At 38.7% G+C, this 18,845-nt stretch overlaps 1 protein-coding gene across 1 annotated transcript; it reads left to right on the plus strand.

Annotated features, from left to right (window-relative positions):
• The first annotated feature begins 1,069 nt into the window (after positions 1-1,069).
• Positions 1,070-16,118, plus strand: Ereg (epiregulin). The gene is made up of 5 exons (XM_013020176.1): positions 1,070-1,151; positions 12,787-12,873; positions 14,130-14,253; positions 14,830-14,979; positions 16,037-16,118. Exons 1-5 carry the CDS (start codon positions 1,103-1,105, stop codon positions 16,116-16,118), a joined length of 492 nt encoding a protein of 163 aa, XP_012875630.1. The 5' UTR covers positions 1,070-1,102.
• Positions 16,119-18,845: the final 2,727 nt, after the last annotated feature.

An 18,845-nucleotide genomic window follows, 5' to 3' on the forward strand; every position in this document is an offset into this window, starting at 1 on the left:
GGATATTCATCTGACAAACGATTGAGCACTAAGGAAATAGGATGCACTGGATTCTCAGCGGTGGCTTATCATGCCCAAAAAGGCAGTGCAAAATTATTGAAAGATTTTTATACGGGGGAACAACAAGATGAAGGTGGTAATTGGGGACATCCATTCTAAAAGAACAGTGATAACAAAACAGAATTAAAAAAATAAGACGTGTCTTCAAATTTAGTAGACTCATGGATGCTAATAGCCTGAATTACGTTGAAAGCAGAGGGTGGGTTTAGGGAAGGAGGGGAAGATGTGAGAAGTAGTTCTGGAAAGGTGTTTGAATACGGAGGAGAGAGCTCATTAGCCATTTCTGAATGGGGAACTTATTCTGACTGGAGTCAGCAATCTCTCTCTCTCTGTCTCTCTCTCTCTCTGTCTCTCTGTCTCTCTGTCTCTGTCCCTCTCTCTCTCTCTCTCTCTCTCTCACACACACACACACACACACACACACACCATGATGCCTGGCTGGAAAACTGACTTTGATGACTTTGATGCAAAGTTATGCCTGTCACTTACAGCAACCAAAGCCACCCACTACCCGACAGGTGACCCCAGGAAGCAAACCAACCCATCTGGTCTGTGCTCCCCACCTCCTCCCGCGATGAGTGCCCAACCAGCCAGCAAGGATGGAAAAGTTTGGGGAGTAGTCCCTGGCTCACCAGAAGGACGTTTTTTCATTCCTCAAACACTCCTCTCAGGTGCTGGGAGAGAGAGGCATGACAGCTGGACAATTCTCCAGCCAGCACTCCTCCTCCCCCGGGGGCAGAGATTATGAAACTCTGGACATTTGTACCTCACCCCGCTAGTCAGCCCTGCCGGCCCCAAGCACCTCCCCAGACTTATAAAAGCTCATCGAGATGGGTAGTGGACCTCACTTGTCCGGCAGGCTCGGTGACCGCGGGTCTTGGCGGGGAGACCTAGTAGCCACGACTCCAGGCTCTGTTCCCAGCGTGCTGCAGACACAGCCCAGCTGATTGCTGGACCCCGGTGCCCCTGCACTGCTGCCCGCCGCCAGCCCACCTGCACTTCTAGCGCCGCCGCCACCACGGAGATCCCGGCAGGAAGGAGGATGGAGACGCATCCCTCCAGTCTGGTCCAGGCCCTGCTGCTCTGCCTGGGTAAGCCCTTGCCCGTGTCCCCTTCACCACTCCCAAAGAGTGCTCAGAGTAGCCCGGGTGAATTTGTCATAGGACAAGTGTGGATTTGTCCTCACACTCCCATAGTGATCTCCTCTGTGAATCTAGCTGTCCTTCTGGCAAGGAGTGGGTGAAATGAATGTTAAAAACCCCTGTCATGGATAAACTTATTTGGGGCATCTATGTTGTACTTGATTAACGTGCCTTCTTACTAAGCAGAATAAAAAGTTGAAAAACCTTTGTATTTTTTTTTCACTTTGCAAATGTTGCCATTCCTAGAAATCCCAAAGAGCAGAAGGCACTGTTGATACTTGGTATTTTGCTTTCTCTGTTAGAGTGGGAGAGACTAGACCTGCAAGTAAGAAAACTCTGGAAAAGAAACCCTTTTCCTCCCAGCCTTGCACCTGGTGTTATAAAAGCTGGCTCTGTTTAACATCCTGGGGCGGGGGCACTGATATGTACCTGTGCCAGTTTGGCTGTAGCTAATAGATGCCACAGAATTAAAATGCCCTTTTGTGAGTATCTTGAGCCTGTAAGGGGCTTAGTTTTTCCCAGCCACCTGTGCCTCTAGATGTTAAATCAGGTGATAATTGCACCTCAAATCCTGTGCTGTATGGAGATTTATTATATTGCCAGTCTTCCTGTTTGAGATGATTTAATTCTAAACAAGTTTGTGTGAGGGCGAGTAATCCTATCTAGAGTCTTTCTAGCTATTCTAAATCTCCATTTCTGATTTCTTAAAATGCAAGAATTTGGACGTGGCTAGGAAATCTTGCAATGTATGAAGATTTTAATAAGAAAGGTACAGGATCATATTCAACCCAAAATTGCAAGGAGGTGAATTTCCCACACACTAACATCTTTGCAGGATGTGACAGTTAAATTATTGTTTCCACATGCCTTATCTCAGGGGTTGGGAGACTTAATAAAAACGAATACTATGCATAGTTGTGTTCAAGTTCAGGAACTAAGTAGAAACCAGATCTGTAGTTTCTACTAGCTAGAAGATTCTCAGTAGATAATGTGGCTTTGCTGTCTTCCTCTTGAGATTTCTATGAGAAAGAATGAAATTACAAAGATAATAGTCTTCCTAGAGTTCCAAATTAACCTAGAGGTCAGAATGGCATGGTGTTTTTCCCCACTCCTACCAGTAAAGTGGTGTTGAACAATGCAAGTGTCTGTTCTGAGTATCTCTTTGAACATTCTAATTTGAGACAAGAAGAATCTATGAATAACCTGGTTACTACTCACCTAGTGTGTGTGTGTGTGTGTGTGTGTGTGTGTGTGTGTGTGTGTGTGTTGTGTTTTTGTTGTCATGAAAGTGCTTAACTCCTTTATTGCATTACTTAATTATAGTTCACCTATTTCATCAGCTGCCAAGCCCAGTTCCAAATGAGCTAGGTCAGTTTCTGTTTTCCCAGTCTGTTTAGATATTTCTCTGCCACTAGGAAAGTTCCTGTTTGAAGTTCTGTGTCATATCTCTATACTCTATTAAGGTATGCAGCTCCGATTGGTTAATTCCAAAGCATCTGTGGTGGGAAAGGCAAGGCTATTTGTTTTTTCTGAAATTGCTCCTCCCCCCCCCCACACACATAAAAGATTATAGAGAAATACTTTTCTCAAAGAGGTTATTGCTTCTTGTTGAATTTATATGCACTTAGAATTTCAGGGAAGAGGTTGTACTCTCTCTCCTCAGTCCATCTAGATTTAAGTAGCTACACACATAATTGTCTGATTATTTATAGATTATATGTGTTGATATTGATGTTCTTGCTTCAGAGCTTGAGCAGCTGACTCTTATTCTCACAGAAAGGGAATGCTACACTGAAAGTTCGCATCTGGGTTGACCTTGACGGTTATCCTACTGAATATCATGTACAGGGAATTAGCTTTCTGACTAATTAAAACTTGGGAGCTGAATTTTCCTGTCTAATTTATGATTGTTCTCAAAAGAGGAGAAGATCTGTTTATCTTGAGTTCTGCGGTTATGTTAGGAACCCTTGTCTTAAATCAAACATTTTCATTCATGTTCAGATGGGTTTTTGAGCACAATCCTGAATGACATCACCTAGGCAATTTGGTCCAGTGTCATTGCATGATGGGTGAAAACGAAGCAGAGTAAACATCCTTTCTTGAAAATAGGAGAAACATGACTCTGTGAGACAATGAGTTTTCCTTAAATCTTCCCTGTTGACCCTGAGAGTTTATGAGCTACCAAGTCTTGGCACAACCTGAGATGACACATAACAGGCCAATCCTGTCTGGATTTTGACCCAAGTCCCCCAGTTGCCCTCTGTGCTGTCTTGCCAGGTGAGCAGGTGAGAAGCTTGGGTAATTGTGGTGTCTGGTTCAGAACTGGAACCCAAATCCAAGAGGTGGGAAGGAAGGCAGTAGTTATTAAAATGCCTGCAGTGAGCTAGGAATGTTGGTGTTCAGTGCTTTACATCCATCGTTTTGCTCATTAAATCCACTGTTCAGATACTTAAGTTTAGCCTACTTTTTTTTTCCTGTGCCAGAACTGGGGCTTGAATGCAGGGCTTTAGACTTTTCCTTAGCATTATTTTTTTTTTCTCAAGACAAGTCTCTACTTTCAACGTTTTGCTGGTTAACTGGGGAAAAGAGTTTTCAGAACTTTCCTACATAAACTGGCTTTGAATTAGGATCCTCTTATCTCAGCCACTAGGTAGCTAGGATTACAGGCAAGAGCTACTTTTGAGAAGAGCAGAAACTATGACTCAGTGAAATAAAATAACTTACGAGGACTTAGAGAGAGTCAGTTGCAAGGTTCTTTTTAAAACAACATATAAGATAGATCTGAAGGTTGGTGAGCGCAGCATCAATAGGAGAAGTTCCTGAGGTGTCTGAGGCTGCCCAAAGTGCTGGGAACACACCCAGGGAAAGTGTCTATATGTAAACAAGCGTCCTGACTCTTGATGCAAAATCAGGTCTAGAAAATAGATGACTGTCCTCCAAATCTGTGCTACAAGATATCAATTTTCTGCTTCATGGTTATACTTTTTAAAACCAACACTGTTCTAAGATCTGACTTCCATGATAAAGCAGTTATTGGAGGCAGTCGCCTATGTTTTTCAATTTCTCAGGGAGTGTAAGACACAAAGCAAAATGCTATTTCATTTATTTTTTTGTTTTTTGAACTTTATTTGTAGCATTTGTATATAATTGCAGTTGAATATAGCAGCAATTAGACACTGAATTGGAATTGAGAACCTATTTCTTTTAATGATGAGAAAGAAATGTTGTCTTGGGTGTTTTCTTTTTTTTAATTGTGAAAATACTGTACAGAGAGGTTACAATTACATGGGCAAGATAGTGAGTACATTTCTTATCAAGCATTGTAGCCTCCTCCTTTGTTTCCCCTTCCTATCCCATCCTTCCCCACCTCCCTCCATCCAACCCTCCTCCCCCCCCACCAAAGTTGTAAAGTTCATTTTCGACATTTTAGTATCAATACTCATATAGTCATTTTGAAAAAAAATGAATTGAGTTCTGGGAAAGAACTTCCAATTTTGGACATACAAATGTCCACTAAGAAATTCACTGCAACCTAGACGCTGGTGGCTCATGCCTGTAATCCTAGCTACTCAGGAGGCTGAGACCTGAGGATCACGGTTCAAAGCCAGCCCAGGCAGGAAAGTCTGTGAGACTCTTATCTCCAATTAATCACCAGAAAACCAGAAGTGGTACAGTGGCTCAAGCGGTAGAGCACTTGCCTTGAGCTGAAGAGCTGAGGGACAACACCCAGGCCCAGAGTTCAAGCCCCATGACCAAATCCCTCCCCCCATAAAAAAGGAATTCTCTTCAAGGAGACCATACTCAAGGAGAACATACGTGTGGCTTTCTAATCATTCCATGTACATTCTGAGTATAGGCTTATGCAAAGAATGTATTAAAGTGGCTGTAGTTGCAGTTGGGACATTCCATTGGAAGACATTGTAAGGCTATTATAGGTGAGATCCTCAGGGAGGAGTAGCTTGACAACCATTGCAATGCAATTCTGGAAACTCTGAAAACATGAGGTAATGCAACAGACTCAGTGTCCTCTGGCCATGTAGTTTATGTAAGACTGGGTGTCTAGGTACAGGGCAAACCAGGGTTCAATGGCATTCTAAGTTAAAGTAATGATTTAATTAACTAGCATGCCATTCAAATTTCTTAGGATGATTTGATACTTGCCCAGAAAATGAGATATCAGCCCTTAAATGCTTAGATAAAATTTTGCAATTTTAAAGTTGGGGCATGGCATTGATTGATCACACACACTTACACACAATTTATATATGTCAAAACTTTATAGTTTCAAATTAAGAGGCTTGGTGTATTAAACACAGATTTAAAAAAAATCAGTTCTTTTATTTTATACTTCTAGACAGATATATTCTTCCATAAGCCTGTAAAATGTGGATTATATCAACCTACTATATATAGATTTAATGGGCAAGATTATATTAGACAATAATAAAAGTAGCCAGGCATGTGTGGCTCATGTCCGTAAGCCTAACTTCCCAAGAGAATGAGATTTAAAGATTACTATCTGAAGCCAGCCTTGCAAGAAAGTCCACGAGACTTAACTCCAATAAACTACCCAGAAAACTCAGAATTGGTGCTGCGGCTCAAGTGGTAGAGAGCTAGCCTTGAGCAAAAGTGCCTGGGTCCAGAGTTCAAGCCCCAGAATGAAGAAAGAAAGAAAGAAAGAAAGAAAGAAAGAAAGAAAGAAAGAAAGAAAGAAAGAAAGAAAGAAAGAAAGAAAGAAAGAAAGAAAAGGAAAGGAAAAAGGAAGGGAGGAAAGGAAGGAGGAAAGAAAGGAAGGAGAGAGAAAGAGAGATAGAAAGAAAGGAAGAAAGAGAGAAAGGAAAGAAGAAAGAAAGGAAAGAGGAAAGAAAGGAAGGAGAAAAGAAGGAAAGGAGGAAAGAAAGAAAGAAGCAAAGAAAGAAAGAAAGGAGGAAACAGAAAAAAAGAAAGAGAAGGAAGGAGAGAAGGAAGGAAGGAGAGAAAGAAAGGGAAGGAAGAAAGAAAAAAGAAAGAAAGAGGAGGAAAGAAAGAAGGAAAGAGAAGGAAGGAGAGAAGGAAGGAGAAAAAGAAAGGAAAAGGAGAAAGAAGGAAAGAAACAAAGGAAGGAAGGAAGAAAGAAAGAATAGAAAGTACTTTATAAACTAGACCTATCATTAACACTATAATTGTCATCAAAATGCTATCTTATAAAGGGCCTTATATGATTCTTAAAATAATGCCCTTTTAGCTAAGCAAAGTATTAAGAAATAGGAACGATATGAAGAAACAGTTACACAGGATGTATACCTCGCATAAGGCTTTGCACCTTCTACTGAAGTCCCCCCGCAAATCCCTGCTCCTTGTTGATGAAAGGAAATTCTTTACTTCACTAGGACTGAAAGTGGGGCCATCACAGGAATTCTCCACTGATGAAACCCATCCCCCCACTGAACCTCATTCATTCCTCTTGTGTCCTTGTCATACTTCATTGCAGGGATGTGTTCAACCAAGATTAGTGGAAGCTTTGTAAAAATAACTAGATATTGCTCATCAGTGTATGCTTATTGAACAGATGACAAGGTCAATAGTTTATCCAGAGTTCTCACCACTGAAATTTGGTTCAAGAAATTGTTCTTTTAAAATATACTGGAGAAAGAAAATACTCTGAGATTCTGTTGTTTCTGATTAAGCGAATCATTTTCCCCTCTTCTCCACATTTCTTATCTCTTATCAGTCTGTATTCACTGATAGTTTGTTGACCAAAATGTCAAGACATTGGCACTCTGTGTGTGCCTAAGAGAGAGACAGAGAGAGAGAGAGAGACAGAGAGAGGGGGGCAAGGGAGGGAGGGAGAGGGAGAAGGCGAGGGAAGGAAAGAGGAAGAGAGGAAGGAAGTAAAGAAGTGAGAGAGGGAGGCAGGAAGGAGGGAAGGGGTGTGGAAGGTAAGATGCAGATATAAATTATTTTCTTTCTAGTCTTTGTTTCTATCATTACTTTCTTTCCTTTCTGGTACCAGGATTTGAACTAAGGGTTTCTTGCTTGCTTCGTTTTTGGCTTGCTTGGCTGGTAATTTTCCACTTGAGCCATGCCTCCAAACCTGCTCTTTGGTGTGTAATTTGGAGATGAAGTCTCTTGTGGTTTTGTGTCTTAGCTCGCTTCGAATCACAGTCTTCCAGATCTTAGCCTCCTGAGTAACTAGATGACAAGTACAAGCCATGAGCACCTGCTTTTTTGTTTTTTGCTCTTTCTTGACCATTTCTGTATGCTCTCCTCCAAAGTTCTGTGCTTTTCATTCCATGGTATGTATCTTGCAATATGTGAATGAAGGGATCCCATACTTACGGGCTACTACTCCACGTAGAAATTTCAAATAGGCTCCATCAACTCTATTCACACTCCTTTACACTAGGTCTGTGTTTTCACCTGTTTAATAAATACAAATAGATAAATCCAAATTTAATTATTCACTGATGTCCTCCATTTCTTTCTGTCCACATGCCAACACAACTTGTAACTCTACCTGTATTTTCTACTCATTTAATCACACCTGAACCTTGGTGTTCTGGTTGGATACTGTGTATTGCCCATGAACTCTCTACCGTTAACATCTACTCCAGTAGGAGTTCCATGAAATCTATAAAGGACAAGAATTATGTCTTTTGAACTAATTTTTTTCAGCATCTGGCCTAATATCTCACTGCAGAAAATGCTCAATAGATGTTTATTAAATAAATACCATTTGACACAAAAAATTAACAACAATGAGTATAAGGTAAGCTATCATCTTTCTTTTTTCTGCTCATCAAGTTGTAACTAAGCTCTGTTTACCCTGTGTTCTATGTTGGATGTCCACGTTTCTCATACTGAGGTCAAGGTCTCCAAGATTAATCAAATCTAGACTTCTATAAACTATATTTTTATATAATTCCTTAATAGCTCTCAGTATGTGAGTTGTATTGTGGTGGGTTCTCTGGATGAAAAATAGTTAGCTTTGAGGAAATTTTGAATGAATTTTTAATGGATGACATGATGCTATATGCCTATAACCCCAGACCACAGGAAGTTCTCCAGCTTGAGAGTTCAAGGTCAGTGTGGGGCTACATAATGAGTTCCAGGCCAGCCTGGATCATAATAGTGAGATGAGAGGCTCTCTCTCTGTCTCTGTTTCTGTCTCTCTCTCAAAAAAAAGAGAGAGTTATATGAAAAAATACTGATAAAAGGTCTTTCAGTATCTGACTTGGTAAGGGTTTACAGTTACTTTTAACCAAAGTGAAGCCTGACCATATCTAATAATGAAATTTACTTTTTAACAAAATGACATCAGAAAATGGGCATTGCATATCCCACTTATGAAAATGCACAAGATCTAACAAGCCTGCAACTTTACAGACAAATCCTAAAGTTACAGACTGCCTCAGGAGAAGATAGGAAAGGAACAGTTCCCTGAACCATTGGGCATGCCACCACAGCAAAAGTGTTAGGAAAGCAGATTTCACTACCTGTTTGGGCCACACAAATACTGTGATTCATTATGAGTCTGCTGCCCCCGTCTAAATATTCTAAAAGATTTAATGGAGAAAAGAAAGTGTATACGTCTCATTCTCTACTATCATTTTTATAAATTCGCCTTCCAGAAGAGCCATTTTTAACCCAAAGACTTGCAATTGATATGGTTGACTTGGCTTGGTCAGCCACTTACAGAATTCCAGCCTCCTCTGCTTATGGCTCCCTTTTAGGTGAGCCACTAAGAGGCAAAGTCAGAGGAAACCTGTGCTAGGAGAACCTTTTCCGCCGGGTGTGTTGGTGCTTTAGGGCCTGTGGCATTTGGTGCTATCCCCATTCCCGGGATGGCACTGGGCCTCTCCCAGAGCATGGTCCCCAGCATTGCATAAGGCTGAGCGCTTCACCCTGACTCAGAGGGAAGAGGAGATTTTCATCCTGTGAGTCAGTGGCTCCACTTCCTGCTGGCTTTTGAGATTTCACTGAAACAACCCCCAAAAGAGGAAGAAAGAGAGATGACTAGGTGAGTGTTAGATTCCTAACCCAGTTGGAAATGTGGCAGAAATGACAACCTTGGAAGGGAGTTTGGTCTTTGTATTTAGAGAGAAGAAATTTGCACAGTCAGTTTGAGGTTATATATCATCCACCTACTATCACCTTGCACAAACTGCCTCAAAATGCCCAACAAAACTTCCAGTACTGTAGTAACCAGTGTAAAATTCTTCACCAGATTTGGGTTTGGACCTAGACAATATCTAAAAACCTCAGTATCATAGTAAATCATTTCCTTAGCAATCCAAAGTAGAGGATCAAAAAACTCAAATATCATATTTGTGACTGAATCATAGAGATTGTCATGTACAGAGAAGGATAAAATCATGAAGGAAATCATGGAGGAAATATACAACCATGACCTTGGTGCTTATTTCTTCTCTGTATGACTATAAAATAATGAGTAATGGCTATTTTTTTCTCTTGGTCGGACATGGGGCTTGAACTCAGGGCCTGGGTGTTGTCCCCAAGCTTTTTCACTCAAGGCTCCTGCTCTACCACTTTGAGACACAGCTCTACTTCAGGTTTTATGGTGATTGATTGCAGATAAGAGTCTCTCGGACTTTGTTGCCTTGGCTGACTTTGAACTGGCATCCTCAGACCTCAGCCTCCTGAACAGCTAGGATTACAGATGCAAGCCACCAGCACCTACCTTGAATAATGACTTTTAAGAGTGATGAGAGGTGGGCATCCTAATTCTCTGAGGGCAGCCTTTGCAGTCTCCTGATCTCCCCACTCACTTCACTATCCAGGTTTGAGGGCCCGGAGTAGAGGCATAGTGAGGCATACTTCAGAACCACTGTTTCCCAGCAGTAAAGCCACGTCCTTGGAAAAGTGATTTACAACCGTCTTTGCTGTCTCATTAGCCACATGTATCTATGATGGAACTGCAGTTACACACTGTCATGTGAGAGAAATGTTTCCATTCTCTCTCAAAGATATCCTGCTGTTAGGTTGCTATAGAAAGTCTCACAGAAACTGTCCTGAGCAATGGACAAGGGAGTGTGGCAGGTCAGGGAAGCCCAGATTTCATGGAGACACACCCTGGGCTGAACATTCTTGAACTAACAAAGACAAATATTTCACGTGGCTGTCGCCTGAACAACTAGAACACAGTTTCCAACAGTGGAAAAACTAATCACTGCTAAAATCCTTAACAGAGAGAAAAACAACAGATTCAAAAGTTAACACCTCAAATCCAATTACCTGCATTCCATTGTAGGTTATATTTGTAAGCAGCACTAAGCAAGAAAGGATTGGTTTTTGCAAAGGACGGGGAAACTAGGTTTGAAGGTGCAGATTTTCTTGGTAAAGTATAGAGGAATAGGAGAACAAAAGAAAAAAAAATAGGAGAAGCTCAGTTTGTATTGAGGAGACTAAGTTAAGGGGTTTGATTCCTTAATAATATGCATGAAATATCATTTCTGTTTTACAGACAATGAAATCCAGCTTTTAGCCATTTTGGGAGAACATATAAAGAGGATAGCTTTTATAGGAAACTCTAGAAGCACAATTGATGCAATATTTGTATTGTAGGTAAAACACTGGTGAGGAGATAGATTCATAGCATTCAAGAAAACAGTATTTTCAAATCATGGATAAAACATATGAGTTGATTTTTTAACTCTTATCTTCATGGACATTATAAGCAATTTTGGCTAAGATATTTAATTTGTATGCACAAGAGGACTAAAAACTTCACAGGATTAATAAGGCCATAGGATTGTTATACGTGTCATGTTTAAAATATGAAAATATAAACTATGATGGTGATGCTGGTAAATAACTTGGCTTTTAGTCCACAAAGAATATGGAACTTACTTAATCAATACAACTTTGTGGTGTTTAAGAAAAACTAAAATTCTTATTTTGCATATATTAGTCCTCCAAACAACAAATTTTAGAGATTTGTAATTTTAGTATAACCCACTAGAGGGCCCTATCCACACATACAGCTAAAATTAGTAGGTAGAAGTTGTCAAGGAACTTTTATAGGAATTGCTGCTACTTCTTATCCAAACTCTATAAGATAAAGAAAACTGAGACTTAAATAAGTTAAATAACATGTCCAAAAATTGCATAGCTCTAGTTTTGTCATACAATTGTGTTTTTTTTTAAATCATGCTTTGTTTCCTCCTAAAAGGTAAATATTCTGCTTCATTTAGGGACAGCCCAGTGGGCTCTATGATGCTCATTAAGCTCTAGCAGTTTTTTTTTTCTCCCATTTCCAAAATTGACAATGTAATTCATCCAGAAACATGTGTAATTAGGAAAAGTTGCCTAAAGTCTTTATGCTCAGTCTCCTTACATGTCTCATAGGACAAACAATAGTGTCCTCAGAAAATTATTGAGTCAAGCCCTCCATATAGTATTGCGTTCAAGACATGCTAAATGCTGCTGTTACTACTGCTGCCATCATGAATATTCATTACCTAGCATTTGCTCCCACAGACTGGACTGGGGTTGAAGCGCAAATACCTAAAACTTAAACAGAAGACTGAAAGCTCATGAGTCAACAAGTGTGGCATTGGAAGGGATTTTCTTGCCAGTTCTCAATGCCATTAACAAACTCCTTGAGTCATTCTGATATTTATTTTGCTTATTTTCCAACAAATATTTTTTTTTGTCAGTTGTGTGGGCCTGGGCACTGTCCCTTAGCTCTTCAGCTCAAGGCTAGCACTCTACCACTTGAGCCACAGAGCCACTTTTGGATGCATGCAAGGCAAGCACTCTACCATTAAGCCAGCTTCCCAGCCCCCCAACAAATATCTTTTTGTTTATTTGTTTACTGGAAACAGTGAAACAGCTTGTTCACACTCCAACTGTGCTCATAGAAAGTGGGTGTTAAGACCTGGTGTTGTCTGCCTGGTGTGCCTGATCCTTCATATATTAGATAAGCCAGATAAGCAGGTCTTCTGTATCTACCAAGTACAAAAATATTTCTTAAAAATATTGAATGTATACCTAACATGTATAGAGTTTATTGTCATTACATACATAGCATCTGAATTGTATTAGATAGTGGAAGGAATCTGGAGATGATTTAAATTATATAAGAAGTTACATATAGGTTATATGTAAATATTAGGTTTTTATACGTAAGAGTCTTAGAACACTTACAGAGTTTGATATCTGTAGAGGATTTTGGAATCAATTCCATGATTAAAGAGAGACAACTATATTCTGATTGCACTTTACTAGGTCCATTTTCACATGCAATATAACACAGAAAAGGAAATTAGGCATTTAAATTAATAATGCATGAATGTACTTTGAGTTTCCTGTTGTTATCAGAAGTGGAACCTGTGTTTTATTTGAAAGAGGTCAGATCTGTTGCTATGAATAAAATGCCAGGGCTTTTATTCTTGGAGAGAAGATCTGGAGCTCAATTATTTTCAATTATATGCCCACTTCCATGAATTATTTTCTCTTATGTGCTTTGTGGAATCAGTCTTTAAAACAATTAACAACACAGCAAATACTGAAGTTGTGTAGAAATCTGATTTAGTGTTCTTTTTTTGGAGCATTAATTGTGTCTTTGATTTTCCTCCATTAGGTTTCCATCTTCTACCAGCAGTTCTCGGCACGACTGTGATCCCATCATGCATGCCAGGAGAATCTGACAATAATTGCACAGCGTTAGGTGAGCCTAACTTCGTTAGTGGTGCATCAGGTGATCAAACATTTTAAAGCAAAGATATAAATGTAAACAGTTGACTATAAGTATATACATCCACAGACAAACACACACACACACACACACACACACACACATATATGGAACAAATGATATCCTTTGTAGTCTCAGCATTGAAAAAACTCTTCCAGAATACTTAGTATGTCTCTCATACTATATTGAGATACTGAGACATGGAGATAAAGATACACAATGCACAGTGTTTCTCTTCAAGGTCTGTAGACTGTAGGCATATTCCAAGAGAGAGCTGCTCTGTATTCAGACTAAGTCAAGGGTCACTTTGAGGAAACAGCACATTTCAACCATAACATTAACTTCTTTCCTGTCCATTACCATTGGGCTTTCGTAGGTTTGGTCCGCCTCTCTGTTCATATCCTTTTTGGTTATTTGCATAAGAGTATTCCAGTCAAGATGTTTGCTTTTTTAAAAAAAATCAAACAATTTCATAAACAAGCTTCACATTTTAGTAATTAAACAAACATGTAAAGTGAATTTTCAGTTATAACATTAGTTTTTGTATTTATTTAAAGGCATTACTAACTCTGGTTGTCTAGTTCAAGTTCAGGTTTCTATGTAAGAGATATTAAGAAACTTTGAAGGATAGGGGAAAAACAAAGGAGGAGGTGACAATGCTTGAGAAGAAATGTACTCATTACCTTGCTCATGTAATTGCAACCCCTCTGTACAGTATTCTCGCAATAAAAAAAAGCTTATTAAAAAAAGAAACTCTGAACCTCAATAATTTGGGAACATACACCAAAACAATAAGATTTACATGCATAAAAATCCCTAATAGACTTAATACTTTTTGACGTAGTTAGTGGTTTCAATTTGAAATTTAATTGCTTTTGGAAATAATGAGTTTCATAATTGAGACCTGAAAAAAACTACACAAATTTTATTTTGAGACGTGAATAATCCCTATGATGGAGAGTAACAGTATGTATGTGTTTTCAACTTACCCTTCCCATCCACAGAGTCTGTCTTTTGAGAATAAAGTCCTTGCATCTTATTTTGTCTTATTTAGTGTGGGTCTATTCCTTGAGCATCAGTGGTTTGTTTACTGGGCTAGAGAGTTTGATAACTGAACATTTCTTTGGCTGAATGGCACCTGACCAACTTAGGTGTTATTGTTACAGAAGGGAAATGGATGATTTCAGGAATTGAAACCAAATGCACTTAACTTTCCATTTCTTTCACAGTTCAGAAAGAGGACAACCCGCGGGTGGCTCAAGTATCAATAACAAAGTGTAGCTCTGACATGAACGGTTACTGTTTGCATGGCCAGTGCATCTACCTTGTGGACATGAGTGAAAACTACTGCAGGTAATATTCCAAAAATAAGTACCAACATATTGTTTCAGCCTACAGTTCTTTCTTTCTTGTTATGAATTTCAATGGACTGCTGGGTTGGAGGGCGGGAGGGAGGGGAAGGGAGTGCATGCTCTTGAAATTAGGGAATTCCAGCTTTCAAATTGTGCATAAGTTTCAGGGTAGAAAGGATTTGGGATGTGTTTCCCCTCTCCCTTACCCTTGCTATAACAGCAGCTCCACTTTTAATCTTTTCATCGACTATCGACATCAACTGTTGTTTTAAGAAATAATTGCATTGATATATACCAAAAGTATCTCAATGCGTACCAATGTTACATTAAAACATTCTTCTAGATTACTGCCTTGGCATCCAAGTGAATATTTGTGCCATTTTAATACTGCAATTCCTCCTACCCCCCCTTGCCCCAAGAGCTACACAGAACCTCTGTAAGTTCAATCCTTGAACTCATCTTTGTGACTTTCAGCAAATCTTGCTCATTGCATGAACTATGGTGCAACATTAGTTCTTAGAAAAAGAACATGATTTTTCTCTTCTGCAACTGATTTTTTTCTTTTTTTTTTTTAAAGATGTGAAGTGGGTTACACTGGAGTCCGATGTGAACACTCCTTTTTAAACGTCCACCAACCTTTGAGCAAAGAATACGTGGTTCTGACTGTGATTCTTGTCCTCTTGTTTCTTGTCACAGTCGCCGGTTCTTTGTACTACGTCTGCAGATGGTAAGCCAGTGCTTTTATACTCTCCTGATTGCAGCCGCTTTACACAATTGGGTAGAAACATGGACATAGTGCCAGAGGAATAACACAGAATCAGCACTGTGATAGTTACAAAGTTGCGGAATGTCTGTGAGCTCTGTTATTTACTGCCTGTGTGATCTTAGGAAGTCAAATAGGGACATTAGTTCCTCTACAAAATACAGACAGAGATTCCTCCCCAATAATAATTACAAGGCTTAGGTGAATTCTGAATATGATAATCTAATACACGAGGAAGTACACTGTGAGGCAGAATGCTGTCATTAGACTCTTTTAATTTATTAGGTCATATTTTTATTCGATAAAACATTGGCTTGTAAATGAATAACCCAACTGGTCTTGTGATATGAACATTTCAGGAAAAGTTGTAGAAATGAGTTTTCAGATAATTTTACAATCTCACTGCTCCCTAAAGTAGTCAGACCCGATTCCATTGTTCAATATTGTCACAAGATGATAACCAGGAGAAAATAGAGTAATAGATTGACAGTTTTTATTGATTAGGACCAGATCACAAGAAACAGTGGGAGTTATGAATAATAATTGTCATGAAAATATCTCCAATTTATCATTATTTTGAAGTTGGTGCAAATTATTTAATGTTTTTTTACTATGAATACTCAAGTTCTGGATGTATGCTACCTTTATAAGATCAAATTGATTATGCTACTTTTGAGACTAAGTATGCATCAAATAAAAATGTCTTCTAATTAGTTTTCATCACAGAACTGAGTATGACAGCGAAAGAAAGAGGAATAGAGACAAAGAGACAGGGACAAGGACAGAGCAGCAGAAGTTCTCTGTAACTTCACAGTGCATATAACTGTGTTGGAACCTTTGAGAAATCTTCATCATTTTCCTCCCAAGTTTGTTTGAATATAAAGTGCTTCTTTCCTTCACTCATTTATTTACTTTTTTTTGGACACTATATGAATGTGCTTTAGAAGTCTATCTATTAATTACTTTGGTTAAAATGTTTTGTTTTTATTCTTATTGATCACTATTTTTTTAATATTTCCAGGTACAAAAATCGAAAAAGTAAAAAATCAAAGAAAGAATATGAAAGAGTGACCTCCGGGGACCCTGTATTGCCACAAGTCTAACGATGCCATCAAATAGCTGGGCAGAGATGCCCAGTGTACTTGTTTATGTTCATATTTCTATTTTATTAATAATATTTATGTTGGGTCATGTGTTAGGTCAAAAAGTGTATATTTTTAATGCACTCAAAGAATTTTATTTTTGAGAGACTATTTGCTAATATATTATGTGTAAAATATTTAATATCAGAACAAAATTGATATTTTTGTAAGAATTTCTTGAGTGAAATGCTTTCTTTTGTTGTTGCTGGTTTCAGAAGTCTGCATGTGGCCCAGTGCTTAGGGATGAGCCAAATCTGGTTCATTGTTCGGGTGTCTGAAGTGACACAGTTCTGTGAGTCTAAGTATATGGTCAAAACAAGTTTATTTTCAGATACTGTTCTAATCCTTAAGCAAATGATAATTAGCATATACACACTCGTGCATATATGCTTTGTTACATTCGCTGGGACCACTGTATTAAAACAGCAGTACAACTGAGATTTGAGAGAAGCAAACACAGGTTCTGGGTTACACACTACAAATTTGGAAAAAAAAAAAAAACAGAACCTGAATTTTGTGAATCTCTTTGCTCCTCCTATCATGGCTAACCAGACATTTGGCATTTGTCTAGCTGGAGGGCAACAGGACTGTTTCTTATGTTAGATCACAACTCCTGTAGCTACTAGTCATTATCAAACAGATTTTCCTTAAGTAAAATAAATGTAAAAACTTTTATTATAGTTATATGTGTTGTAGAGACTTCATTTTTATACAGTACATGATTATGTGAGGTAATTGTTGCTTGCTCAGACAATCAGAGAGAGAATCCTTACTTGAAGACAAAATTTGTGCTTCTCTTTAGAGTATTTAGAGGGAATTTGCTAAAGAACTGAATATTAAATTTGAGTACAAATTTGGTGGATGACTCATTATTTGAACATGTAATTAGACAAAAGTTCTAAAGAATGTCTAAAGATTGAAATACAGTTATTTCATTTTCTATTCAGGAGGGTTTTTTTCCCTCACAAATAGTATTGTAAGTAGCTTGTTCTAGGACCTAAAGTTATAGGCTTAGTCGAGTATCCTGACACAAGAAGTGGGAAAAATAGGAAAATTAAAGCACAATGCTATTTACCAAACACGAAATGTACTTGCAAGCTTTTGAAATGTAGAGACTTGGTTTCCCATTCCTATGGTAGCTGAGATGAAACTAGGGCCCCTTTCTGTCATTTGTTTATGTTTTGGGAAGGTAGGAAGGTTTGTTTTGTGCTCTTAGCTCCTGACGGTATTTTGGGTGGTTGCATAAGGAAGTTGCAGCTGTCCTCACCTTTGGATTTCATGGGAGCTACCTCACCAAATGCTAAACCGCTGGGCAGAGTCACTCTGGATCACATACCAGGTCAGGGAGGACCCAATCTTCCTTCACCTTTGCCTGACATGTTGTTAGGACAAAACAGAGGCTGACCTTAGTATTGTCATGTGCCAGGATTTGCCTGCACATGGAGCCTTGCTTTACGTACCTGGAACGTTCACATGGCTGCCACTTAAATTCCTGGCCCTGCCCCTTGCATTACCGAAGCAAGCAGATAAATAAAACAATGATGTATACATGTGCATATTCATATACAAATGCTCACACAATCATGAGCTCCATTGAGCATAGAGTTACAATCATTTGTCACTTTATGAATAAACATGATACTTAAAAACAGGATAAAGTGAAATTCAAATTAGTAAAAGCTAAAAGTATATTTATTTCCCACTTATTATAGCTGAAGTCGAATGTGTTGTGTAGAAACATGTTTTGAATCTTATACTTTTCTGTAGACACAACTGTGTGTCAAGGAGGTCTGTTTTTAAGTCAGGCTTATACCTAGAATCCTTTGCTATTCAGGAGGCTGAGATCTGAGAATCCCACCCAGACAAATCCTAGAAACGCTTATCCCCAAGTAATAAGCAAAAGAGCCAGAAGTAGAAGCGTGGCTTGAGTGGTAGAGTGCTAGCCATGACGTTCCAACCCCGGTACTGCTAAGAGAAGAGGAAGAAGAAGAAGAAGAAAGAGAAAAAGTGGAAGAGAAGGAGGAGGAGGAGGAGGAGGAAGAAGAGGAGGAAGAGGAGGAGGAAAAGAATCTATTGTGATCCATTTGCTTTTTTCAGTGATCACTTTTAAAGAAAAAAATCTTAGTAGAGTTCAACTACAATGAATTTATATCATTCACAAAAAATTTGCTATGAATAGCTCAATATTTTTATATCGCTCTATCTTAAGCATCCCAATAAATACTAAATAAATTATAACTTGATGAAAGTGGCTTTAGAAATTTTGTCATAATTTTTAATGCTTTAAAAAAGTCTCTGAAGAAAAGTTAGAATTAAATTTCTATAAGTGTGAGGGTTTTGTTGGTGGTGGTGGTGTTTTTGTTTTGGTACTGGGGGCTGAACCCACAGCCCAGAATTGGGAGGCAAACACTACAACTTAGCAACACCCTAACTTAAAAACACCCCATTCTCTATAAATACTTATTAAGTAGTGAAAAGTCATGATCCAGCTTGCATTTTGGATGTGAATATAGGTCAAAAGTATGATGATCTTTGTGAAAATAATGTTGATGTAAGCATATAAAATATGGCTATTAATTTGTGTTTCCTACAAATAATGAAAAGATTTTGGCTCACATTGGTTTGTCTCCCTATGTTATGGATTTCTCACTGTGTGCCAAACAAACTGCATATACTTCACTGAACCAA

This window comes from Dipodomys ordii, unplaced genomic scaffold (assembly GCF_000151885.1).
Source record: "Dipodomys ordii isolate 6190 unplaced genomic scaffold, Dord_2.0 Scaffold49, whole genome shotgun sequence".
NCBI classification, from domain to species: Eukaryota; Metazoa; Chordata; class Mammalia; order Rodentia; family Heteromyidae; genus Dipodomys; species Dipodomys ordii.

Bases quoted from the DNA above. Each gene is read 5' to 3' on its own strand.
- Ereg (XM_013020176.1), top strand. From the start codon at position 1,103: ATGGAGACGCATCCCTCCAGTCTGGTCCAGGCCCTGCTGCTCTGCCTG. The intron at 12,874-14,129 runs GTGAGCCTAACT...TTTCTTTCACAG, and splicing joins CAATAATTGCACAGCGTTAG to TTCAGAAAGAGGACAACCCG. The intron at 14,254-14,829 runs GTAATATTCCAA...TTTTTTTTAAAG, and splicing joins ATGAGTGAAAACTACTGCAG to ATGTGAAGTGGGTTACACTG.